Source organism: Ranitomeya variabilis, chromosome 1 (assembly GCF_051348905.1).
Source record: "Ranitomeya variabilis isolate aRanVar5 chromosome 1, aRanVar5.hap1, whole genome shotgun sequence".
NCBI classification, from domain to species: Eukaryota; Metazoa; Chordata; class Amphibia; order Anura; family Dendrobatidae; genus Ranitomeya; species Ranitomeya variabilis.
In genome coordinates, this window is record NC_135232.1 from 1,098,372,484 (window position 1) to 1,098,400,152 (window position 27,669).

Below are 27,669 nucleotides of genomic sequence, written 5' to 3' on the forward strand. Positions count from 1 at the left end.
GTGATGAAATCCGTCTTGTGGTTGTTGTTTATTCTTTATTTTCAGTATTTACTTAATGATATGCTCATGATCCGGGGTGACATGTGGTGGGTGTCTTTATGTGGTGCTCTGAATAGATATTCATAATGCAGACTGGAGACAGGTCCCTCAGTGACCCCACTAGTTTACATAATGAATATCTGTACATACTGAAGAAAAAAAAACCTTCTGCAGGCAGGAGCCAGCCGTGGCTTTTGCGCTGCTGCATAATCTCATGTTTAATGTCCCAATAATAAATGTGGTTGGTGTTATTCAGATAGAAAAAAATAAATTTTAAAATGGCACCCATCGTGCCTGTGCAGTAGCAGCTATCGGTGTATATAGGTGATCTGATAGCTGCTACTGTGCATGTTCCAGCTGCGCCATCTTGCTGGAGAAGAAAGAAAATTCCTCCTCCAAGATGGCGCAGCCTTTGCAGTAGCAGCCCTCGGCCATCTCCGATAGCTGCTACTGCACATGCATTGGCGGCGCCATCTTGCTGAAGAAGAAAAAAATGTTCTCCTCCAAGATGGCACCACTGGCGTGTGCGCAGTAGCAGCTATCGGAGATAGCCAAGAGCTGATACTGCACTGGTGCAGGTGGCGCCATCTTGGAGGAGGAATTTTTTTTCTTCTCCAGCAAGATGGCGCCGCCGGCGCATGTGCAGTAGCAGCTAACAGATCACCTATATACACAGATAGCTGCTACCGTGTAGGCATGGCAGACACCATTTTAAAATTGATTTTTTTTTCGATCTGAATAACATAAACCACATTTATTATTGGGTCATTAAAAATGCAATTATGCTGCAGCGCTGTTGCCACAGCTGGCACCTACCTGCAGAAGGGTTTGTTTTTTTCTTCAGTATGTTCAAATATTCATTATGTAAACTATTGGGCAGGTTAGTGAGGGATCAGTAACCTGTTAGCACTCTGCATTATGAATATCTAATCAGAGCAGCACATGAAGACCCCCACAGGCCGCCCCGGAGCACGAGCATATCATTAACACAAAACTGACAATAAAGATTAAACAACAACCACAAGACAGATTTCATCAACCAAGGTATCATTTTAATCAGTATAACAGCGCCGACCTGACACTGTGTGTAGGTTACTGTACAGAGTCCTGCTGACAGGTTCCCTTTAAACCTACAATTGTCTGATCAACTGTTCCATTACTGCAGTATATAGGTAAATCCCAGTTATAGTACTTCACAAGACCATGGGGGGCCTTCAACATGCTGGCATGGAAACACATTGGCATCATACATTTAATTGGCAAATAGCAGTGATCTGAGAATAGCTCTGATTGCTGCTGTTACATGCATACTTTTGATGTGAAGCACAGCCAGCAACTGCCTGGTATGGTGCTGGCTCAGCTCCTGAGCCCATTTCATTCACCTGCGCAGACTGCATAACATAATTTTACATTGTGTTAAGTTTCTTGTCCAGGTCACTTACCTGGTGTATCTGTTTGGGGAAGTTTTTGTGATGTGCACAACATTACATCAGGTAGCGTGTATGAATTAAATCTAACTGCCTCCAGTTGTCCATAGAGAAAGCTTACTTCCTCCACTTGTACAAAGACAAAACCTGTTTCTTACTTCATCCACTCGCTCATAGAGAAAGCCTGTGAGTCCTGCTTCCCATGTTCACATTCTGCTTGTTGACATTTTCAACTATATTCAAATTTATATAGGAAGAGTAAAACCACCAAGTGTGGTTAGAGAAAGCAGGACTCATAGTTTTCAGATTTTTTTCCAGGAGTATAAAAATACCAAACAAACTGTGGGAAGCAAAGCCCTCAGTAAAACAGGATTTAGTAAGAAAGTTAACTTCTGGCAGGAGCATTTTCCAGCCGCTCAGTCCCATATTTTCTTGATATATTGCAGAAGATAATTGTTGCAGATGCCTTTTATCCCAAATAGATTTGCTCGGAATAAAAATGCTAGTATTAGATTTTTTTCAATCTTCTGCTGATGAAGCCTCAACTCAGTTAACTATGAATCAGTTCAGCAACATCAAATTGAGTTTATTTCTACATGTTGTGACTTATTTGTACACTGCATCAATGTCATAAAAATATATAAATTTTATACAGAAAAAATGAACATGGGCATAAAAAAATGTAACGGCCATATGAACAATCACTAAAGCAAATAAGGTAGGTTAAATTGTGACTACCAACACAAAATACATATAAAAAATAAAATAGTGAAATTGTTGCCTTTTAAAATTCAGAAATTAATAGTTAGTTGTTTTTAAGTAGCCATGATGGCCTGTTATGGCCCAACATGCTAAAATATGACCACCACCAAGGCTTTTCTCCATCTTGAGACTGTTCATCTCCTTCACCTTGTCCTCGTTGACCCTGTTGTGTATGAGGATCATAAGAATCGAGTGGGTCATATCGTTCATAGATATCTTCGGGAATAAGTTTATCATATTTGCGAGTTTTGATCTCAACGCGGTTCAAAACAAAGTCAACTCGTCCAGGCTTGGTCATACTAGGTGGAAGAGTAATCTTCTTGGAGACCTTAGAGTAGCCAAAGGCTTCTGCAGAGACCACGTAGACACCTGGAATCAAGAGTCGCCAGTAATCTCCATTTTCAGCTTTATAAAACAAAGAAAATTTTGTTGGCTAAGAGAATATAATCAATAGTTATTATTATGAATAAATGATGAAACAGCATCTAGGAAAGCTTTCCCAGAGGAGGTCAGATAACAGTGGTAGGAGAGAAAATTCATAGCTCATACAAAATGCACATATGAAGATAAATTAGGATAATTTGCAAAAACAACAGGGAGGACAAACAGAGGTTTCGGTAACAGAAAAATCTTATAACAGTTTTCACATTTTTCAAAGTTTTCTTATTATTTATATTTACTTCTTATTCCAATTTATTTCTAATAGACTAAACATTTTTTAAGACTTTCTAACTACACATAAACGTATCTGACAAAATTTGAATTTGCCAAATCATGTGGATTTTACAAAGAAATTTGATTTCCTGCCCACCTAAATATTATATTAAGTGTAAAATAGCAATGTTCAACAAAATATATTAAAAACACTTTCAAATTAACAACTTAACCCCTTAAAGACCAAACCTAACTTGGCAATTAAGTCCACACATTTTTTTTTCAATGTCATATTCCAGGAGCCTGATTTGCTACACAATTCTGGGGAGAGTGGAGAATAATAGTATTATTTCTTTCTTATTACTTTTTATACAATAAATACTGTTTGAAAAAAAATCTTTTATTTTTGTGTCACCATTAGGGTTGAGCGACTTTCATTTTTTTAAGATCGAGTAGGGTTTTGGGAAACCCGATTTTGTCCAGAGTCGAGTCGAGTGCAGTCGGCCGATTATCGCTAAAAGTCGGGGATCGACCGAAACACGAAACCCAATGCAAGTCAATGGGGAAGCATAGTCGGCAGTGAGTGGAGGCCAGGAAAACACCTACAGTGCCCATTTTAATGCCAAAAACATCCATTCTTGTTTCTGAAGCTTGCCAATCTTAATTAACTGTATAATAATAGTTGGGCATAAGGAATTGGGGGAAAGTTGTGGGGGGAGTAGGGCTGGCTCAAGTTTTTCGTGGGCCCAGGAAATGCGGACTACGTCACGGCGGTGTTGCAGGGAAAGGTAAGTATTTAAAAGTTGCAAGTGCTGTGATCCTGAGCAAGCAGGGGGGGCCCACTCGTTCGCATTGCCACTGGCACAGGGCCCCTCAAAGTACGGCGGTGTGTTTGCATGGCGGGGGCGCCTCCCACCAGCAGCGACACTTTTGCGTACTCTGAGGGGCCCTGTGCCAGTGACGTCGCCAACGAGTATGCCCCCCCACCTGATGAAGGAACCTGCACTTTCATCTGCACCTTCCTCTTTGTCCCTGTGTAAGGTGGTATAACATGCGGGAAGGGGAACCTTACTTTCAGCAGGGTCAGATTCTGGCTGTGTAGAGTACAAGGGGAATGTAGTGGTCTAGGTCAATGTACCAGCAGACTCATTTAGCAGTGGCTGGGCAATGGGCAGGATGAGGAGGAAACAGATATAGGGCCAAAGAATAAAGTAGGCTACATGCAGTTCAAAATTGGTAACAGGACTAAACAGGCGGCATTGCTTTGTTCAGTGGAGTAGCAAACCCAAGAGCAGCAGACACTGTTTCAAGGGCCTAACCACACTAGTAGGCCAAATGCAGTTTAATATCTGATAGTATAGGGCGAAAGCCAGAATGTGGAAGCTCAGCTTTGTTCAGTTGAGGACAACACCAGGGAGGGGCAGACACCTTTAGTAGGCCGGAAAAGCCTATTGCATTTTTTAAAATGGTAATTTGGAGCAGAAGGTTGAAGCTCAGCTTTATTTAGTTGAGGGCAACACCAGGGAGGGGCAGAAGCCGTTAGTAGGCCCTAACCACCATTTTTTTTTTTTTTAAAACCACTTAATGAGAGCCGGAAGGTTGAAGCTCAGCTTTATTTAGTTGAGGACAACACCAGGGAGGGGCAGAAGCCGTTAGTAGGCCCTAACCACCATTTTTTTTTTAAAACCACATAATGAGAGCCGGAAGGTTGAAGCTCAGCTTTATTTAGTTGAGGACAACACCAGGGAGGGGCAGAAGCCGTTAGTAGGCCCTAACCACCATTTTTTTTTTAAAACCACTTAATGAGAGCCGGAAGGTTGAAGCTCAGCTTTATTTAGTTGAGGACAACACCAGGGAGGGGCAGAAGCCGTTAGTAGGCCCTAACCACCATTTTTTTTTTTTTTAAAACCACATAATGAGAGCCGGAAGGTTGAAGCTCAGCTTTATTTAGTTGAGGACAACACCAGGGAGGGGCAGAAGCCGTTAGTAGGCCCTAACCACCATTTTTTTTTTAAAACCACTTAATGAGAGCCGGAAGGTTGAAGCTCAGCTTTATTTAGTTGAGGACAACACCAGGGAGGGGCAGAAGCCGTTAGTAGGCCCTAACCACCATTTTTTTTTTTTAAACCACATAATGAGAGCCGGAAGGTTGAAGCTCAGCTTTATTTAGTTGAGGACAACACCAGGGAGGGGCAGAAGCCGTTAGTAGGCCCTAACCACCAATTTTTTTTTTTTTAAAACCACTTAATGAGAGCCGGAAGGTTGAAGCTCAGCTTTATTTAGTTGAGGACAACACCAGGGAGGGGCAGAAGCCGTTAGTAGGCCCTAACCACCATTTTTTTTTAAAAACCACTTAATGAGAGCCGGAAGGTTGAAGCTCAGCTTTATTTAGTTGAGGACAACACCAGGGAGGGGCAGAAGCCGTTAGTAGGCCCTAACCACCATTTTTTTTTTTAAAACCACATAATGAGAGCCGGAAGGTTGAAGCTCAGCTTTATTTAGTTGAGGACAACACCAGGGAGGGGCAGAAGCCGTTAGTAGGCCCTAACCACCATTTTTTTTTTTTTTAAAACCACTTAATGAGAGCCGGAAGGTTGAAGCTCAGCTTTATTTAGTTGAGGACAACACCAGGGAGGGGCAGAAGCCGTTAGTAGGCCCTAACCACCATTTTTTTTTAAAAACCACTTAATGAGAGCCGGAAGGTTGAAGCTCAGCTTTATTTAGTTGAGGACAACACCAGGGAGGGGCAGAAGCCGTTAGTAGGCCCTAACCACCATTTTTTTTTTAAAACCACTTAATGAGAGCCGGAAGGTTGAAGCTCAGCTTTATTTAGTTGAGGACAACACCAGGGAGGGGCAGAAGCCGTTAGTAGGCCCTAACCACCATTTTTTTTTTTTAAACCACATAATGAGAGCCGGAAGGTTGAAGCTCAGCTTTATTTAGTTGAGGACAACACCAGGGAGGGGCAGAAGCCGTTAGTAGGCCCTAACCACCAATTTTTTTTTTTTTAAAACCACTTAATGAGAGCCGGAAGGTTGAAGCTCAGCTTTATTTAGTTGAGGACAACACCAGGGAGGGGCAGAAGCCGTTAGTAGGCCCTAACCAAAGTTGAAGGCCAAATGCAGTTTAATTTCTGATACTATAGGCCGAAAGCCAGAAGGTGGAAGTTCCGATTTAGACAGTGGAGGACAATTTGAATTAGGGACTGCAGACAGACTTAGTAGGCTGTCCCCTGTGGACCATGCATCCACCACATTAACCCATTGCGCCGTAATGGACACGTAATCTTCCGTGGCCATGCCTACAGGTCCATGCGTCTGTTGTCAGGTGCACCTTTGTACTCACAGATTGCCAGAGTGCATGGACAATGCGGTCTTCTACATGCTGGTGGAGGGTTGGGATGGCTTTTCTCGCAAAAGAAGTGTCGACTGGTTAGCTTGTAGCGTGGTACAGCGTAGTCCATCATGGCCTTATTAATAGTAAATAAAATATATAACTAGGCTCTATGAACTTTTAAATAGGTTCCAGGGGTACACGGGCAGCATTGGTGTGGTCAGTGGAGGAGTATTGCAAGTAGGGGCTGCAGACAGGCTATCAAAGGCCTAAAATAACAAACAGTAGGCAGTCATGGCAGTTTTACATCGGTTACATGGATACACAGGCAGGCACTCCAGGCAGCATTGTGCTCAGTGGAGGAGTATTGCAAGTAGGGGCCGCAGACAGGCTATCAAAGGCCTAAAATAACAAACAGTAGGCAGTCATGGCAGTTTTACATCGGTTACATGGATACACAGGCAGGCACTCCAGGCAGCATTGTGGTCAGTGGAGGAGTATTGCAAGTAGGGGCCGCAGACAGGCTATCAAAGGCCTAAAATAACAAACAGTAGGCAGTCATGGCAGTTTTACATCGGTTACATGGATACACAGGCAGCTAGGTGGTGAGTGGAGGAGTATTTAAAGTAAGGACCGCAGACAGGCTATCAAAGGCCTAACATAACAAACAATAGGCTCATGGCAGTTTTACAGCGGTTACATGGATACACGGGCAGGCAGCTTGGTGGTGAGTGGAGGAGTATTTAAAGTATGGACCGCAGACAGGCTTCGAAGGCCTAACACAATAAAATGGGCTGGCTGTAGGCACTTTAAAATTGGTTCCAGGGGTACACGGGCAGCAGTGGTCTGGTCAGTGGAGGACTAGTGGAAGTATGGACCGCAGACAGGCTTCGAAGGCCTAACACAATAAAATGGGCTGGCTGTAGGCACTTTAAAATTGGTTCCAGGGGTACACGGGCAGCAGTGGTCTGGTCAGTGGAGGCCTAGTGGAAGTATGGACCGCAGACAGGCTTCGAAGGCCTAACACAATAAAATGGGCTGGCTGTAGGCACTTTAAAATTGGTTCCAGGGGTACACGGGCAGCAGTGGTCTGGTCAGTGGAGGCCTAGTGGAAGTATGGACCGCAGACAGGCTTCGAAGGCCTAACACAATAAAATGGGCTGGCTGTAGGCACTTTAAAATTGGTTCCAGGGGTACACGGGCAGCAGTGGTCTGGTCAGTGGAGGCCTAGTGGAAGTATGGACCGCAGACAGGCTTCGAAGGCCTAACACAATAAAATGGGCTGGCTGTAGGCACTTTAAAATTGGTTCCAGGGGTACACGGGCAGCAGTGGTCTGGTCAGTGGAGGCCTAGTGGAAGTATGGACCGCAGACAGGCTTCGAAGGCCTAACACAATAAAATGGGCTGGCTGTAGGCACTTTAAAATTGGTTCCAGGGGTACACGGGCAGCAGTGGTCTGGTCAGTGGAGGCCTAGTGGAAGTATGGACCGCAGACAGGCTTCGAAGGCCTAACACAATAAAATGGGCTGGCTGTAGGCACTTTAAAATTGGTTCCAGGGGTACACGGGCAGCAGTGGTCTGGTCAGTGGAGGCCTAGTGGAAGGAGGGACCGCAGACAGGCTTCGAAGGCCTAACACAATAAAATGGGCTGGCTGTAGGCACTTTAAAATTGGTTCCAGGGGTACACGGGCAGCAGTGGTCTGGTCAGTGGAGGCCTAGTGGAAGGAGGGACCGCAGACAGGCTTCGAAGGCCTAACACAATAAAATGGGCTGGCTGTAGGCACTTTAAAATTGGTTCCAGGGGTACACGGGCAGCAGTGGTCTGGTCAGTGGAGGCCTAGTGGAAGGAGGGACCGCAGACAGGCTTCGAAGGCCTAACACAATAAAATGGGCTGGCTGTAGGCACTTTAAAATTGGTTCCAGGGGTACACGGGCAGCAGTGGTCTGGTCAGTGGAGGCCTAGTGGAAGTATGGACCGCAGACAGGCTTCGAAGGCCTAACACAATAAAATGGGCTGGCTGTAGGCACTTTAAAATTGGTTCCAGGGGTACACGGGCAGCAGTGGTCTGGTCAGTGGAGGCCTAGTGGAAGGAGGGACCGCAGACAGGCTTCGAAGGCCTAACACAATAAAATGGGCTGGCTGTAGGCACTTTAAAATTGGTTCCAGGGGTACACGGGCAGCAGTGGTCTGGTCAGTGGAGGCCTAGTGGAAGGAGGGACCGCAGACAGGCTTCGAAGGCCTAACACAATAAAATGGGCTGGCTGTAGGCACTTTAAAATTGGTTCCAGGGGTACACGGGCAGCAGTGGTCTGGTCAGTGGAGGCCTAGTGGAAGGAGGGACCGCAGACAGGCTTCGAAGGCCTAACACAATAAAATGGGCTGGCTGTAGGCACTTTAAAATTGGTTCCAGGGGTACACGGGCAGCAGTGGTCTGGTCAGTGGAGGCCTAGTGGAAGGAGGGACCGCAGACAGGCTTCGAAGGCCTAACACAATAAAATGGGCTGGCTGTAGGCACTTTAAAATTGGTTCCAGGGGTACACGGGCAGCAGTGGTCTGGTCAGTGGAGGACTAGTGGAAGTATGGACCGCAGACAGGCTTCGAAGGCCTAACACAATAAAATGGGCTGGCTGTAGGCACTTTAAAATTGGTTCCAGGGGTACACGGGCAGCAGTGGTCTGGTCAGTGGAGGACTAGTGGAAGGAGGGAGCGCAGAAAGGCTTCAAAGGCCTAAAATAACAAACAATAGGCTCATGGCAGTTTTACAGCGGTTACATGGATACACGGGCAGGCAGCTTGGTGGTCAGTGGAGGAGTAGGGACCGCAGACAGGCTATCAAAGGCCTAAAATAACAAACAATAGGCTCATGGCAGTTTTACAGCGGTTACATGGATACACGGGCAGGCAGCTTGGTGCTGAGTGGAGGAGTAGTGCAAGGAGTGTCTGTCCCAGTACTCCCAAAATATAAATAGATGTTAATGTCTCGCAAAACAACCAAAACAAAAAAAAAGATGGCATACTTAGGTACAGGGGTGGGCTCATCTGCTGTGTTTCTGACATAGTAATTTGGCAGTAACTATTTAATGGTGCCAATATAGGACACAGACACAGACTACTTTAAGTTGCATCATAGATGTCTACAAATTTGTATTGTCAGTGCCAGACATTGAATGATGTCAGCGAATAGACTAAAGATTGGTGGAGCTGTGCGACATAATTTTGCACGTAGTACAGCCCAGTTTGAGCTGGGGTAGGGGGGAACTCTCTTGAGGCCGGCGGGACCGCCCCAGGGCCACTCATGTTACAACGGTGTGTCTGACGTTGGGTGCGCACCACCACCGCCAGAGACACTACATTGTACTATGAGGGACCCAGTAGCAATGCCGTCAACCAAAAGCGAGCACACCCACCTCTTCAGACAAACAGCAGTCTCACGGGTGCTTGCGCCAAGTCGCGATACCACGGCCCCGTGTGGGGAGTTTGGCCATTTAGGGAGGTGTAAACATGTCGTATGCTGTACAATCTGCAGCAGCAAATTAGACATTAGAAAAGTAATTCACAGGCAAGAGCTTTTCATAGGAAAGCTAGGTGTCGGCCGGGCAAGGTGGGGCAAAAGATTTTGAAATCCAGTTGTGGTTCATTTTAATGAATGTTAGATCGTCAACATTTTGGGTAGCCAGACGAGTCCTTTTTTCGGTTAATATTGACCCTGCAGCACTGAATACTCTTTCTGATAGGACACTTGCTGCCGGGCAAGCAAGCTCCTGCAATGCATATTCTGCCAATTCTGGCCAGGTGTCTAATTTGGAGGCCCAGTAATCAAATGGGAATGACGGTTGAGGGAGAACATCGATAAGGGATGAAAAATAGTTAGTAACCATACTGGACAAATGTTGTCTCCTGTCACTTTCAATTGATGCAGCAGTACCTGTCCTGTCTGCGGTCATAGCAAAATCACTCCACAACCTGGTCAGAAAACCCCTCTGTCCAACGCCACTTCTGATGTGTGCACCCCTAACACTCCTAGTCTGCTGCCCCCTGGAGCTCGTGTGAGAACGATCACGTGCGCTGTGTGCTGGGAATGCCTGAAGCAAACGGTCAACAAGAGTTGATTGTTTGGTTGCTAATATTAGTTCCAAGTTCTCATGTGGCATAACATTTTGCAATTTGCCTTTATAGCGTGGATCAAGGAGGCAGGCCAACCAGTAATCGTCATCGTTCATCATTTTCGTAATGCGTGTGTCCCTTTGTAGGATACGTAAGGCATAATCCGCCATGTGGGCCAAAGTTCCACTTGTCAAATCTCCGGTTGTGATTGGTTGAGGGGCAGTTGCAGGCAAATCTACGTCACTTGTGTCCCTCAAAAAACCAGAACCCGGCCGTGACACGCAACCAATTTCCTGTGCCCCCGTGAAAGTTTCCGCATTAAAAATATACTCATCCCCATCATCCTCCTCGTCCTCCACCTCCTCTTCGCCCGCTACCTCGTCCTGTACACTGCCCTGACCAGACAATGGCTGACTGTCATCAAGGCTTCCCTCTTCCTCTGGTGCAGACGCCTGCTCCTTTATGTGCGTCAAACTTTGCATCAGCAGACGCATTAGGGGGATGCTCATGCTTATTACGGCGTTGTCTGCACTAACCAGCCGTGTGCATTCCTCAAAACACTGAAGGACTTGACACATGTCTTGTATCTTCGACCACTGCACACCTGACAACTCCATGTCTGCCATCCTACTGCCTGCCCGTGTATCCTCCCACAAATAAATAACAGCACGCCTCTGTTCGCACAGTCTCTGAAGCATGTGCAGTGTTGAGTTCCACCTTGTTGCAACGTCTATGATTAGGCGATGCTGGGGAAGGTTCAAAGACCGCTGATAGGTCTGCATACGGCTGGCGTGTACAGGCGAACGTCGGATATGTGAGCAAAGTGCACGCACTTTGAGGAGCAGGTCGGAGAACCCAGGATAAGTTTTCAATAAGCACTGCACCACCAGGTTTAAGGTGTGAGCCAGGCAAGGAATGTGTTTCAGTTGGGAAAGGGAGATGGCAGCCATGAAATTCCTTCCGTTATCACTCACTACCTTGCCTGCCTCAAGATCTACTGTGCCCAGCCACGACTGCGTTTCTTGTTGCAAGAACTCGGACAGAACTTCCGCGGTGTGTCTGTTGTCGCCCAAACACTTCATAGCCAATACAGCCTGCTGACGCTTGGCAGTAGCTGGCCCATAATGGGACAACTGGTGTGCAACAGTGTCATCTGCCGATGGAGTGGTTGGCCGACTGCGTTCTGTGGAAGAGCTGTAGCTTCTGCAGGAGGACGAGGAGGAGGAGGAGGGGGTGCGAACGCCTACAGCCAACTGTTTCCTAGACCGTGGGCTAGGCACAACTGTCCCTAAATTGATGTCGCCTGTGGACCCTGCATCCACCACATTCACCCAGTGTGCCGTGATGGACACATAACGTCCCTGGCCATGCCTACTGGTCCATGCATCTGTAGTCAGGTGCACCTTTGTACTCACAGATTGCCTGAGTGCATGGACGATGCGCTGTTTAACATGCTGGTGCAGGGCTGGGATGGCTTTTCTGGAAAAAAAGTGTCGACTGGGTAGCTCGTATCGTGGTTCAGCGTACTCCATCAGGGCTTTGAAAGCTTCGCTTTCAACTAACCGGTAGGGCATCATCTCTAACGAGATTAGTCTAGCTATGTGGGCGTTAAAACCCTGTGTACGCGGATGCGAGGATAAGTACTTCCTTTTTCTAACCAGAGTCTCATGTAGGGTGAGCTGGACTGGAGAGCTGTAGATCGTGGAACTTTCGGGTGTGCCGGTGGACATGGCAGACTGAGAGACGGTTGGAGACGGTATTGTTTCCGCCGGTGCCCTACATGCAATATTTCCTCCTACAAAACTGGTGATTCCCTGACCCTGACTGCTTTTGGCTGGCAAAGAAACCTGCACAGATACTGCCGGTGGTGCGGAAAATGGTGGCCTTACAGTGACGGAAGGGATGTTGCGTTGCTGACTAGCTTCATTGGCCGAGGGTGCTACAACCTTGAGGGACGTTTGGTAGTTAGTCCAGGCTTGAGAATGCATGGTGGTTAAGTGTCTATGCATGCAACTAGTATTTAGACTTTTCAGATTCTGACCTCTGCTTAAGCTAGTTGAACATTTTTGACAGATGACTTTGCGCTGATCAGTTGGATGTTGTTTAAAAAAATGCCAGACTGCACTCTTCCTAGACTCTGATCCCTTTTCAGGGATTGCAGACTGAGCTTTAACCGGATGGCAACGCTGTGCTCCAACAGGTTTTGGCTTTGACACGCGTTTTGGTCCAGATACGGGCCCGGCAGATGGAACCTGTTGCGATGTTGATGCCTGCTGCGGCCCCTCCTCCACCTCCGCTTCTGAACTACTGCCGCCTGCACCCTGTTCCCCCAATGGCTGCCAATCGGGGTCAATAACTGGGTCATCTATTACCTCCTCTTCGAGCTCGTGTGCAACTTCGTCTGTGTCACTGTGTCGGTCGGTGGTATAGCGTTCGTGGCGGGGCAACATAGTCTCATCAGGGTCTGATTGTGGATCTGTACCCTGAGAGGGCAATGTGGTGGTCTGAGTCAAAGGAGCAGCATAGTACTCTGGCTGTGGCTGTGCATCAGTGCACTCCATGTCAGAATATACTTGTAATGGGCATGGCCTGTTAAATGTTTCACTTTCTAAGCCAGGGACGGTATGTGTAAAGAGCTCCATGGAGTGACCCGTTGTGTCGCCTGCTGCATCCTTCTCTCTTGTTGTAGTTTTTGCTGAGGAGGACAAGGAAGCGACTTGTCCCTGACCGTGAACATCCACAAGCGACGCGCTGCTTTTACATTTACCAGTTTCGGAAGAGGAGGCAAAAGAGCTAGAGGCTGAGTCTGCAATGTAAGCCAAAACTTGCTGTTGCTGCTCCGCCTTTAAAAGCGGTTTTCCTACTCCCAGAAAAGAGAGCGTTCGAGGCCTTGTGTAGCCTGACGACGAAACTGGCTCCACAGCTCCAGACTTAGGTGGAATATTTTTATCCCCACGACCACCTGATGCTCCACTACCACTACCATCATTACCAGCTGACAATGAACGCCCACGACGACCTCTTGCACCAGACTTCCTCATTGTTTTAAAATCTTAACCAAAGTAACTTTATTTGTTGCTATCAAACAACTTACACGGTGAGCTATAACTTCAGTATGATTTCAATATCCCTTAACAGGTTGGTGAGACCACAAGGAAAATCAGGCACAATGTTACACACTCTGTTTTCTGTGGCACAAAATCACAGAGATGACACACACGCAGGACTGTCACTCAAGCACTAATGTCAATATTAATCTCCCACCTAATTTATTTATTTTTTTTTCTCAGGGAGACTTTAGAAACCAAATAATATTAAAAAAAAAAAAAAAAAGGCTTTCTATGGCCCACAATTAGAGAGAGAGAGGTGGCACAACCAGGAGTCAAGACTGGCGCACAAGCTGAAAGGGCAATATTACTCTCCCACTGTTTTTTATGTTTTTTTTGTTTTTTTCAGGGAGACTTTAGAAACCAAATAATATTAAAAAAACCAAAAAAAAAAAAGGCTTTCTATGGCCCACTGAATGAAAGGGAGAGAGGTGGCACACCCAGGAGTCAAGACTGGCACACAAGCTGAAAGGGCAATATTACTCTCCCACTGTTTTTTTAGGTTTTTTTTTTTTTTTCAGGGAGAATTAGAAACCAAATAATATTAAAAAAAAAAAAAATAGGCTTTCTATGGCCCACTGAATGAAAGGGAGAGAGGTGGCACACCCAGGAGTCAAGACTGGCACACAAGCTGAAAGGGCAATATTACTCTCCCACTGTTTTTTTATGTATTTTTTGTTTTTTCAGGGAGACTTTAGAAACCCAATAATATTTTAAAAAAAAAATAAATAGGCTTTCTATGGCCCACTGAATGAGAGGGAGAGAGGTGGCACACCCAGGAGTCAAGACTGGCACACAAGCTGAAAGGGCAATATTACTCTCCCACTGTTTTTTTAGGTTTTTTTTTTTTTTTCAGGGAGAATTAGAAACCAAATAATATTAAAAAAAAAAAAAAAAAAAAAAAAAATAGGCTTGCTATAGCCCACTGAATGAGAGATAGCACACACAGCAGTGGCACACAAGCCCTTACTGAGGCCAATATTTTTCTCCCACTGATTGATGTAGTGTTTTTGTGTTGAGGTAGAATTTAGAACACAAATCACGGAAAAAATAAATAGGCTTTCTATGGCCCACTGAATGAAAGGGAGAGAGGTGGCACACCCAGGAGTCAAGACTGGCACACAAGCTGAAAGGGCAATATTACTCTCCCACTGTTTTTTTATGTATTTTTTGTTTTTTCAGGGAGACTTTAGAAACCCAATAATATTTAAAAAAAAAAATAAATAGGCTTTCTATGGCCCACTGAATGAGAGGGAGAGAGGTGGCACACCCAGGAGTCAAGACTGGCACACAAGCTGAAAGGGCAATATTACTCTCCCACTGTTTTTTTAGGTTTTTTTTTTTTTTTCAGGGAGAATTAGAAACCAAATAATATTAAAAAAAAAAAAATAGGCTTTCTATGGCCCACTGAATGAAAGGGAGAGAGGTGGCACACCCAGGAGTCAAGACTGGCACACAAGCTGAAAGGGCAATATTACTCTCCCACTGTTTTTTTATGTATTTTTTGTTTTTTTCAGGGAGACTTTAGAAACCCAATAATATTTAAAAAAAAAAATAAATAGGCTTTCTATGGCCCACTGAATGAGAGGGAGAGAGGTGGCACACCCAGGAGTCAAGACTGGCACACAAGCTGAAAGGGCAATATTACTCTCCCACTGTTTTTTTATGTATTTTTTGTTTTTTTCAGGGAGACTTTAGAAACCCAATAATATTTAAAAAAAAAAATAAATAGGCTTTCTATGGCCCACTGAATGAGAGGGAGAGAGGTGGCACACCCAGGAGTCAAGACTGGCACACAAGCTGAAAGGGCAATATTACTCTCCCACTGTTTTTTTAGGTTTTTTTTTTTTTTCAGGGAGACTTTAGAAACCAAATAATATTAAAAAAAAAAAAAAAAAAAAAAAAAATAGGCTTGCTATAGCCCACTGAATGAGAGATAGCACACACAGCAGTGGCACACAAGCCCTTACTGAGGCCAATATTTTTCTCCCACTGATTGATGTAGTGTTTTTGTGTTGAGGTAGAATTTAGAACACAAATCACGGAAAAAATAAATAGGCTTTCTATGGCCCACTGAATGAAAGGGAGAGAGGTGGCACACCCAGGAGTCAAGACTGGCACACAAGCTGAAAGGGCAATATTACTCTCCCACTGTTTTTTTATGTATTTTTTGTTTTTTCAGGGAGACTTTAGAAACCCAATAATATTTAAAAAAAAAAATAAATAGGCTTTCTATGGCCCACTGAATGAGAGGGAGAGAGGTGGCACACCCAGGAGTCAAGACTGGCACACAAGCTGAAAGGGCAATATTACTCTCCCACTGTTTTTTTAGGTTTTTTTTTTTTTTTCAGGGAGAATTAGAAACCAAATAATATTAAAAAAAAAAAAATAGGCTTTCTATGGCCCACTGAATGAAAGGGAGAGAGGTGGCACACCCAGGAGTCAAGACTGGCACACAAGCTGAAAGGGCAATATTACTCTCCCACTGTTTTTTTATGTATTTTTTGTTTTTTTCAGGGAGACTTTAGAAACCCAATAATATTTAAAAAAAAAAATAAATAGGCTTTCTATGGCCCACTGAATGAGAGGGAGAGAGGTGGCACACCCAGGAGTCAAGACTGGCACACAAGCTGAAAGGGCAATATTACTCTCCCACTGTTTTTTTAGGTTTTTTTTTTTTTTCAGGGAGACTTTTGAAACCAAATAATATTAAAAAAAAAAAAAAAAAAAAAATATAGGCTTGCTATAGCCCACTGAATGATAGCGCACACACAGCAGTGGCACACAAGCCCTGACTGAGGCCAATATTTTTCTCCCACTGATTGATGTAGTGTTTCTGTGTTGAGGTAGATTTTAGAACACAAATCACGGAAAAAATAAATAGGCTTTCTATGGCCCACTCAGTGAGAGATGGCACACACAGGGATGGCACTGTAGCAGAAATGCCAATCTTAATCTCCCACAAAAAAAAAACAAAAAAAAAAAAAAACTGTCCTACAATTACTATCTCCCTGCAGTAATGTAAGCCAGGTATGGCAGGCAGCAATAGGAGTGGACTGATGCACAAATTAAATAAAAAGTGTGGACAAACAAAAAAGATAGCTGTGCAGAAAGGAAGGAACAAGAGGATATGTGCTTTGAAAAAAGCAGTTGGTTTCCACAGTGGCGTACACACAGCAATACAGCTATCACGGAGCCTTCTAGGGCAGCCCAATGAGCTACAGCGCTGAGGGGAAAAAAAAAAAAAAATAGCTTCCACTGTTCCTGCACACCGAAGGTGGTGTTGGACAGTGGAAATCGCTGCAGCACAAGCGGTTTGGTGGTTAGTGGACCCTGCCTAACGCTCTCCCTGCTTCTGACGAAGCGGCAGCAACCTGTCCCTAAGCTCAGATCAGCAGCAGTAAGATGGCGGTCGGCGGGAACGCCCCTTTATAGCCCCTGTGACGCCGCAGACAGCAAGCCAATCACTGCAATGCCCTTCTCTAAGATGGTGGGGACCAGGATCTATGTCATCACGCTGCCCACACTCTGCGTTCACCTTCATTGGCTGAGAAATGGCGCTTTTCGCGTCATTGAAACGCGACTTTGGCGCGAAAGTCGCGTACCGCATGGCCGACAAGCACAGGGGTCGGATCGGGTTTCATGAGACGCCGACTTAGCCAAAAGTCGGCGACTTTTGAAAATGATCGACCCGTTTCGCTCAACCCTAGTCACCATATTATGAGAATCATAAGCTTAACATTTTTTTCTGTGAACAGAGATCTGTGAGAGCTGATTTTATTAAGGGATAAGATACAGTTTTCATGGCTCCGATTTTCATTTACATATGACTTTGATCACTTTAATCCACTTTTTGGGAGGTGCAATGAACAAAATGTAATTTGGGATTTTTTCTTTTTACTTTTTAAACACCAATCATCGTTCACTGCAGTTAACATACCACTTTTTTCCTGCAGGTCAATACGATAATGAGAATAACGAATTTACTTTTTTTATGTTTTTCTACAGTACTTTGCTGAGACCCATGGACTTTTTATTTTCCCATAGACTAAGGCCGGTTTCACATTTGCGGTTGTGTCCGCAGCGTTTCTTCCGCAAATATCCGCATGCGTTGTGTATTCCTATCTTTAACGTTAGGGACGCATGCGTTTGCGATCGTTCCCGTTTTACCGCGTTTGACGCCGCATGCGTCGTTACATCATCTGCGGCTTGTCGCGGAAATGCAAAATGTAATAATTTTTAGAGGCGTCAATTTGCTGCCTGGAAACGTATGCGGTTGATTGTGCAAGGAATGCGCCAAAAAAACGCATTGCTGTCTATATGAACGCATGCGTTTACAAGCACATGCGTTTGTTTGCGTTCGTGAACGCATGCGTTCCACAAGAGAAAAACATGTCTAGACACTGATAAGCCACCCCCCACATACAAGGTGATAAAGGGAGGGAGTGGACATTTGCAGGTCACTACTCAGCAGACACAGAAGCAGATGAGACACAGTCTACATCCTTGGAGGAAAACAGGACACTGAACAATGTGAGTATATCCTATCCAATGCCTTTATTTTCTCTTTTCTGTCTCTACATGTCCTAATTTCTGCCATTTCTTTCTTTCTGCATGCATCACAATTAGTGTTGAGCATTCCGATACCGCAAGTATCGGGTATCGGCCGATACTTGCGGTATCGGAATTCCGATACCGAGATCCGATAGTTTTGTGGTATCGGGAATCGGAATCGGAAGTTTCCAGTGTATGGTTCCCAGGGTCTGAAGGAGAGGAAACTCTCCTTCAGGCCCTGGGATCCATATGAATGTGTAAAATAAAGAATTAAAATAAAAAATATTGATATACTCACCTGTCCGGAGGCCCCTGGACATCACCGCTGGTAACCGGCAGCCTTCTTTGTTTAAAATGAGCGCGTTCAGCACCTACCATGATGTCACGGCTTCTGATTGGTCGCGTGCCGCTCATGTGACCGCCACGCGACCAATCACAAGCTGCGACGTCATCCCTCAGGTCCTAAATTCCCTTCTAGGAATTTAGGACCTGAGGGATGACGTCACGGCTTCTGATTGGTCGCGTGGCGGTCACATGAGCGGCACGCGACCAATCAGAAGCTGTGACGTCATGGAAGGTGCTGAACGCGCTCATTTTAAGCAAAGAAGGCTGCCGGTTCACAGCGGTAAGGTCCAGGCTGCGTCGGAGAGGTGAGTATATCAATATTTTTTATTTTAATTCTTTATTTTACACATTAATATGGATCCCAGGGCCTGAAGGAGAGTTTCCTCTCCTTCAGACCCTGGGAACCATCAGGGATACCTTCCGATACTTGAGTCCCATTGACTTGTATTGGTATCGGGTATCGGTATTGGATCAGATCCGATACTTTGCCGGTATCGGCCGATACTTTCCGATACCGATACTTTCAAGTATCGGATGGTATCGCTCAACACTAATCACAATGTCTTCTTCTTCTGATGAGGAGCAACGTCCTGGGCCTTCTGAAGTAGAACATGTCAGTGAGGTGAGTACTTGCCTCCTCAGATTGGTAAGTATTCACTGTCACAACTAGACATATGACAATTTTGTTTTTTCATTTTTTTAGAGCTCTTCTTCTACTGCGGCTGAGACTGGGCAGGAGCAGCGGAGTCACGGTCGGGTGGCAGGGCGACAGCGTGTATGTATACAAGGCTAACAGTTTACTGTAACCTCACTTTACTATTCTTGAATCTTCCTTTCTTTGCTTTCCACTTTCTTTACATTTTTCTTCTGGACTCCTTTTTTTATCTTGACTTTCCTTATTCATGCCATTTCTCAGCCTCTGTTTTCTTTCTTTTCCTTATGTTAATGTATGCAACATTTAATGTCTTCATTTATGTTTTAGGTTCCAGAACGGGATGAGGACCTCATTGACAACGATATCCTCATCTCCCTGGTCCATGAGCGAGTTCCTTTGTGGGACACCCGGGATCTACTGCACTCAAACAACGTGACGATCCGGTGCCTATGGAATGAGGTGGCCATAGCAATGTGGGATGGCTGGGACAACGGCCCGAATCGGGTCCGAAGTGCATTTGGTAAGTATTGCAATGCAGTGTGAAGCAGCAGAGACCTTGGCCGTGCTCACACAACTGTGTGTGATGAAAGAAACTCTCAGGAGTTTCTCTCATCACACACAGTTGTGTGAGCATGGCCAAAAGTCCTTTTTCTGCCCTTTTTTTTTTAACAGTGGCCAAAGTGAAAACACGTTGGCGTTCGATTAAGGACCGCTTCAACAAGGATTTGCGTCAAGAGAGCTGTGTTCCCAGTGGTTCAAGAGCAAGGATCAGAAAATACAAATACCATCGCGTTCTGGCATTTTTAAGACCGGTCCTTGCCCAGAGAACGTAAGTATTTTCCCCTTGCATTTGGTTGTATTGTATTGCCATAATCTGTATATTTCTTTTCCACAGGATTTTGCGTCTGGTTAATTCTTAGTATTAATTTTCTTTTTTCTTTTTTCACAGCACATGAAGCACTACTGTTGGCCCAGGTTCTGGACCGGTCCTTCATCAGAAAGCCACAGACGCGTCCCAGCCATCCAGCAGCGCTGCAGCAAGTGGGCCTGCCACACTAACTGGAGACCAGGAAGCTGGTCCATCAGGTGTTCCCCTTTCCCAGTCCTCTGCCACTGCTCCTTTTTTTTGGGCTCCTCCCGGCAGCAGCAGAGGGCATCGGACAGGTCCCTCATGCCCGAGTTTTTGCACTTGAGCTCGGTTTTTCATGAAGAACTCAAGGCTTTGGGTGACCAAATGGATATTTCACTTAGCCACATGAATACACGTATCCAGGAGGTCACCAAAAGCCTTGACCAAGTAAAAGCCGACCTCCAGAGGCCAGCACATCATTTTTTTAACCAAATTGAGCAGGGCATGTCGGAACACCTTACTCCTGATCTCCAGCTGAGTGTCATGCAGGCCTGCAATGCTGCTTACATGCAGGCTGTGCAGCAGAGTCGGTATTTTCAGCAGACAGTGGCGGCATATCCACCTGTGCCTTCACTGTCACGATTATCCTCAATGCCAACCTCTGCTGCATACCACTGCATGGCCACCTCTATTCCTAGCAGTGCCGGACACCAGTACAGCACCACCACCATGCCGAGTGCTGTTGGACAGCCCACCGCCACCATGACAACCGCTGCTCCTGCTTGGACCTCCTCCACTGACACCACGATGCAGCAGGACCCTGGCATGGCCTTCCGTACCGCCACCACCACGATGCAGCAGGACCCTGGCATGGCCTTCCGTACCGCCACCACCACGATGCAGCAGGACCCTGGCATGGCCTTCCATACCACCACGATGCAGCAGGACCCTGGCATGGCCTTTCGTACCACCACCACCACGATGCAACAGGACCCTGGCATGGCCTTCTGTACCGCCACCACCACGATGTAGCATGACCCTGGCATGGCCTTCTGCTCTACGAGCGCTATGGACTCTGGCATGGCTGCACGCTCTATGAGCACTATGGACTCTGGCATGGCTGCACGCTCTACGAGCACTATGGACTCTGGCATGGCTGCACGCTCTACGAGTACTATGGACTCTGGCATGGCTGCACTCTCTACGAGCACTATGGACTCTGGCATGGCTGCACGCTCTACGAGAACTATGGACTCTGGCATGGCTGCACACTCTATGAGCACTATGGACTCTGGCATGGCTGCACGCTCTACAAGCACTATGGAATGTGACACAGTGCAGCCGGACCCTGAAAGGTCCCCCACCATGACCATGCCATGCCATATGAGCCCACCGAGGCTTCCCAGAACCCAGCAATCCCCCCAAAAAAACAAAAAAAACAAAAAACAGCGGACTCTAAGTATTCCTCCCCCTTCACCTCCCAGTGTGTCTGTAATGTCAGGTTTGTCTCACCCTTCCAGTGCGTCTAAAGCCTCTTGTGTGTCAAGCCCCATCCCTGAACTACCAGACCCCACTAGTTTCATTGCCCCTTCTCCTGCCACCTCTGCGTCGTCCACGGTTAGCCAGCCCTCAGTGCTTCACACCCCCCATTTACATCACTCTACCCCAAGCCGGCGCAGTTAAATAAATATTTTTGTTGTTTAAAAATAAAAACTATTTTTTTTGGCACAATTATGTTTGGTTTACTGTGTCTTTCGCCGCTGGCAACACACACCATGCACCAAATAAACTTCGCCACACACTTTATTTTTTGGCCACATCATATCTTCAGTAGTTAGCAAATAAAAGACTGCAGCTTTGTGTGTATTTAGTATATAGATATGAGGTGGGCCAAAAAATTAATTAATGTATTATCTCCATAATCTCTTCCTTCTGCTTAGTCAGTGACTAATGTAGCAGTCTGAAGAGAAAATGGCAGAAATACAATGCAGAACTATACGCATCAGGTCAGGTGTCAAAAAAATGATTAGTTAGGAAACCTGACCTGGTGAGTGGAGAACTGCCTTGTATAACCTCCATTTTCTCTTCTGTGTACGTAATCTATTCCACACAAAGTGAAGGGACGATGGTGGTCATACACGGCATATCTATGCTCACCTGCACAGGTGTCAGAAATAGTGAATTCATGAGGCTGTTATATGTGCATCATGAATTCATTATTTCTGACACCTGACTTGATGACTATAGATCTCTTTAGTGTGACAGTCATTGTCTCTTCAGTTTGTGTCTAATGGATACTGCAGAACAGAATCAGGACGCAATGACGTCAACAAGCTTACCACTAAAGCAACATGGCTGCCGTCACACTAGCAGTATGTGGTCAGTAGTGTTGAGCGATACCGTCCGATACTTGAAAGTATCGGTATCGGAAAGTATCGGCCGATACCGTCACAGTATCGGAATCCAATCCGATACCGATACCCGATACCAATACAAGTCAATGGGACTCAGGTATCGGACGGTATTCCTGATGGTTCCCAGGGTCTGAAGGAGAGGAAACTCTCCTTCAGGCCCTGGGAACCATATAAATGTGTAAAAGAAAGAATTAAAATAAAAAATATCGCTATACTCACCTGTCCGACGCAGCCGGGACTTCAGCGAGGGAACCGGCAGCGTTGTTTGTTTAAAAATCGCGCTATTACTTGGTTACGTGAATTCCCGGCTTGTGATTGGTCAGGTCGGCCATGTTGCCGGGACGCGGACCAATCACAGCAAGCCGTGACGAAATTACGTCACGGCTTGCTGTGATTGGTCCGCGTCCCGGCAATATGGCCGCCCTGACCAATCACAAGCCGGGACGTCACGGGAGGCTGGACACGCGCTCATTTTAAAATGGGCGCGTGTCCAGCCTCCCGTGACGTCACGGCTTGTGATTGGTTGCGCCGCGATCAACCAATCACAAGCCGGGAGGCTGGACGCGCTCATTTTGAAATGGGCGCGTGTCCAGCCTCCCGTGACGTCACGGCTTGTGATTGGTTGCGCCGCGATCAACCAATCACAAGCCGGGAGGCTGGACGCGCTCATTTTGAAATGGGCGCGTGTCCAGCCTCCCGGCTTGTGATTGGTTGACCGCGACGCAACCAATCACAAGCCGTGACGTCACGGGAGGCTGGACACGCGCCCTTTTTAAAATGAGCGCGTTTCCAGCCTCCCGTGACGTCACGGCTTGTGATTGGTTAATGGCGGCCATGTTGCCGGGACGCGGACCAATCACAGCAAGCCGTGACGTATTTTCGTCACGGCTTGCTGTGATTGGTCCGCGGCCCGGCAACATGGCCGCCCTGACCAATCACAAGCCGGGACTTCGCGTAACCATGTAAAAGCGGGAATTTTAAACAAACAACGCTGCCGGTTCCTGCGCTGAGGTCCCGGCTGCGTCGGACAGGTGAGTATAGCGATATTTTTTATTTTAATTCTCTATTTTACACATTTTAACATTAATGTTGTTCCGATACCCGATACCCGATACCACAAGAGTATCGGAATCCCGGTATCGGAATTCCGATACAGCAAGTATCGGCCGATACCCGATACTTGCAGCATCGGAATGCTCAACACTAGTGGTCAGTGTTTTATTTGTAAGTCAAAACAAGGAGTGAACAAATTTAGCTAAATTATGATATTAACATAATAACTAGCACCTCTGCCTTTATCACCCACTCCTGGTTTTGGATTACATATACTGATATTAAAGACAGACCAAATACTGCCAGTTTTAGGACAGCCTTGGTTTGTAGAGGAAATACATAGGAGACACGGTCAACACAAACAAAAATAAAGTTTATTAATGAGACATATTATTCACATTTAAGAAAATTACTTGTACAGATAAAATTACAACAGAACATTTACACAACATTGTCCTGCCATGACACACGTCCAATATCAGAACCAAAAAAGGCAGCAAATTGGTCCCGCATGTGTCCAACTTCAGCAGTTGACCGCAGCAGGTGATGCTGGTAATCGGGCAGTGGGTGTGCAACTGGTTCATCCAGTTCAATGTTGGGTTGCTCCTTTGCCATTATATAATTGTGCGGAACCACACAGGCTTTGACCACCTCGTCGACTGTCTCCATTTTTAGATTAATGGCTGATGCAAGAATGCGCCATTTTGAGACTAGAATGCCAAAGGTACACTCTAATGTTCTTTGGGCCCTGGTCAGTCTGTAGTTAAAGATCCTTCTAGTGTGGTTCAAGTCCCGACTGGAATATGGCTTCTGTAGGTTTTCACACATCTGAAAGGCCTCATCCCCAACCATAACAAATGGCATCGGTGGACCTTTAGTGTTGGGGAGCGGTTGTGGCCATGGAAAATTAAAATTTTTGCCATACACACGGCGGCCCATATCAGAGTTCTTAAAAGTCTGGGAATCGTTGCCACGGCCAAAAGCTCCAATGTCCACGGCGATGAAGCGACAGTCCGCATCGGCTATTGCCATGAGCATAACAGAAAAATATTTTTTGTAATTGATGTACTCCGATCCTGTTCTGGCTGGTATGATAATGCGAATGTGCTTTCCATCTACCGCTCCCAAACAGTTGGGGAAATCACACACATTCCAGAATTTTTCTGCAATTTCAAGCCACATTTCCAGACAGGGTGGATATTCCGAGCCGGTATTGAAAGTGGAGGGATGATAAACTTTCTCCAGTTGCCAGAAATCTGTAAGAAAAACAAACCAAAAAAAAAATTACAATCTATTCTATTTATGGTGTGGTTACGATAAAGACGGAAAGGAAAATACCCAAAAAATACATGTCAGAACACCAAAAATTTGGATTGTCATTGGTTTAGATTTGGAACGTACCTTAATGTAACCAGCAGACGTTCCTCGGGTGGAATCGCTCTACGGAGCTGGGTGTCCTGTCTCCGTATGGCTCCTTGGACACAAGCAAGCAAATCCCGGAACGAGTCTTGCGACATCCTTGTATATTCATGGAATTTCTCCGGGTTGGCATTAAGCTCGCCATACAGCGTGTCATAGGCTCCACGGCTCTCACGTAGTTCGATAATTGGGTGTCTCCAAAAACGCCTATGATGTCTCCTTCTCCATCTTTCACGATTTCTGTCTTGCTCCCAAGCAAACGCACAGGCAAGAAACAGCTTGATGCTTAAATCCAGGTTGAAATAAAAGCTCTCGATGCGGAGATCCATTCTGACACAGCATACAGGAGCAAAATCTGAAGATTTCAGCTGTTCAAGGGTCTATATGTTTAGATCCCATAATACTCGCCCTCTGTAGTCCCATTGGCGGTTTCTGGTTATCTCGATTTTTCTCCTGTAAAATTTGTCACCTTGCACACCAAAAACGCAAACGTAGGAAAAAACGCATAGAAAAGCGTACAAACGCGCCGTTTTTTTAACCGCATGCTTTTCCGCATGCGTCTAAAAAACGCCGCTTTTGCACGAGTTTCCAAGCATTTTTTCCTGCACTTGTGGATGCGGATTAAACGCTGCGGATTCGAACGCCAATGTGAAACTAGCCTAAATTGTTTGAGGGTTTATTTCTTGCTAGTTGCACTTTTTACTTGTACCATTTTTGGGCACATATGACTTCTTGATCACATTTTATTTTTTTAGGTGTAAGGAGGGTGAACCAAAAACTGCAATTCTGGTATTGTTATTGTCTTTTTTTATATGTTTTACAACAGATTATAGTGACGCTATATAATTCTTAAAATATATGACTAGCAAAAAAAAATATCTTTCCAGTCCTGTTGTAAAAAAAAATTTGGTCTCATTCATTATAATAAATATGGTCTATAAATAAATATAATTGTATAATGCTCAGACTTGTATAATAATACCTGTCGTTATATCATGGCGAATTCCTCTCACTGAAATTCGTGCATTCTTTATTGGATTCCCATGTTCGTCCTTAACTACTCCTTTAATACCACGATGAACCTAATAAAAATACAATCAATTTTAGGGACTTTTGTTAGGTTTCAATAGAAAATATAATATTAACCTACTGTATAAAAAAGAAATGAAATTTATGGTAATTACGAAACGAAGGATCTTAAATGGTGACCATACACATCAACTATCCCTCCTAACTGCCATCCATATCTGTAGCGGGGGCTTATCTCATCGTAGAACAAAAGTAATGGGCTTTTAAATTCAAAATGGCCGTTCTTTCTCCTCTCTAATATCATCTGACAGGAGATGGTTGAGACTTTCTCTTACACATTGGATGACCGCTGGCCATTTCCACTCTGTATTGTGAAATCTGATGACAGGCCCCTGTAAATTTCAAGCTGCATGCATTAGTAAAAACATTTCTTAGTTAGGAAATAAAACTGATGTGGCTGGTATGCTTACTTTGAAAATACATGTCAATATAATCCTGAAACTAAAATGGGCATATTATGGGTACAGTAAAAGAGTGAGACAGCTCATGAGTCCAAGTTTATTCAGTCTCCATTAGAGATGTATTAATATATTGAAGTTTAATTGAACTCCATTCGAATATTGCAAATGGACAATAAACAATTTAAAAAAATTCAAAAAAATTCCTTATACTCGCCTCACCACACACCTCTTTGGACCCTCTGCTTCTCGCTGTTAACCGTCCAGTTCTCATTGCATCTTCTGATCACCATTGCTCACTAGTGATGAGCGAATATACTCGTTACTCGAGATTTCCCTAGCACGCTTGGGTGTCCTTCGAGTATTTTTTAGTGCTCGGAGATTTAGTTTTTCTTGCTGTAGCTGAATGATTTACATCTGTTAGCCAGCATAAGTACATGAGGGGATTCCCTAGCAACCAGGCAACCCCCACATGTACTTATGCTGGCTAACAGACGTAAATCATTCAGCTGCGGCAATAAAAACGAAATCTCCAAGCACTAAAAGCTACTCTAAGGACACCTGAGCATGCTCAGGGAATCTCGAGTAAAGAGTATATTCGCTCATCACTATTGCTCATGCTTAATCTCAGGTTCTCTTCACCCTGTCCAGGACTTCGTGCTCTGATGAGATCCGGGATGTTTCCGCACATGCATCTGCAAGGTCATAACGTGTCGTAACATTGTAACCTTACATGCACTTGTGCAGAAACATCCCAGGCCTCATCAGAGCCAGAAGTCATGGCTGGTATGAAGAAACGGAGGGATTGAGAATAAGAGGCAATGATAAAAAGTTGCAACAAGGACCGGATCAGTGATGGTGAGGAGTGAAGGGGTCGGACAGGTGACTGGTAAGGCGAGTATAAGTATTTCTATATGTAATATTACTATTAATATTATTATTATTGATTTACACTCACCGGCCACTTTATTAGGTACACCATGCTAGTAACGGGTTGGACCCCCTTTTGCCTTCAGAACTGCCTCAATTCTTCATGGCATAGATTCAACAAGGTGCTGGAAGCATTCCTCAGAGATTTTGGTCCATATGGACATGATGGCATCACACAGTTGCCGCAGATTTGTCGGCTGCACATCCCAAAGATGCTCCATACAAGGCAGGATGGATCCATGCTTTCATGTTGTTTACGCCAAATTCTGACCCTACCATCCGAATGTCGCAGCAGAAATCGAGACTCATCAGACCAAGCAACGTTTTTCCAATCTTCTACTGTCCAATTTCGATGAGCTTGTACAAATTGTAGCCTCAGTTTCCTGTTCTTAGCTGAAAGGAGTGGTACCCGGTGTGGTCTTCTGCTGCTGTAGCCCATCTGCCTCAAAGTTCGACGCACTGTGCGTTCAGAGATGCTCTTAGGCCTACCTTGGTTGTAACGGGTGGCGATTTGAGTCACTGTTGCCTTTCTATC

The 27,669-nt window shown here is 45.3% G+C and overlaps 1 protein-coding gene across 1 annotated transcript in view; it reads right to left on the bottom strand.

The window, feature by feature from the left end:
* Positions 1-2,031: 2,031 nt before the first annotated feature.
* The window catches only part of CPZ (carboxypeptidase Z), a 188,627-nt gene continuing 162,989 nt past the window's right edge, over positions 2,032-27,669 (bottom strand). The window contains exons 10-11 of the mRNA XM_077280064.1: positions 25,700-25,799; positions 2,032-2,633 (exon numbers count right to left, since the gene is read on the bottom strand). Of these exons, the coding sequence (XP_077136179.1) occupies positions 2,272-2,633; positions 25,700-25,799 (462 nt within the window). The 3' untranslated portion in view covers positions 2,032-2,271. The remainder of the gene's footprint in view (positions 2,634-25,699; positions 25,800-27,669) is intronic.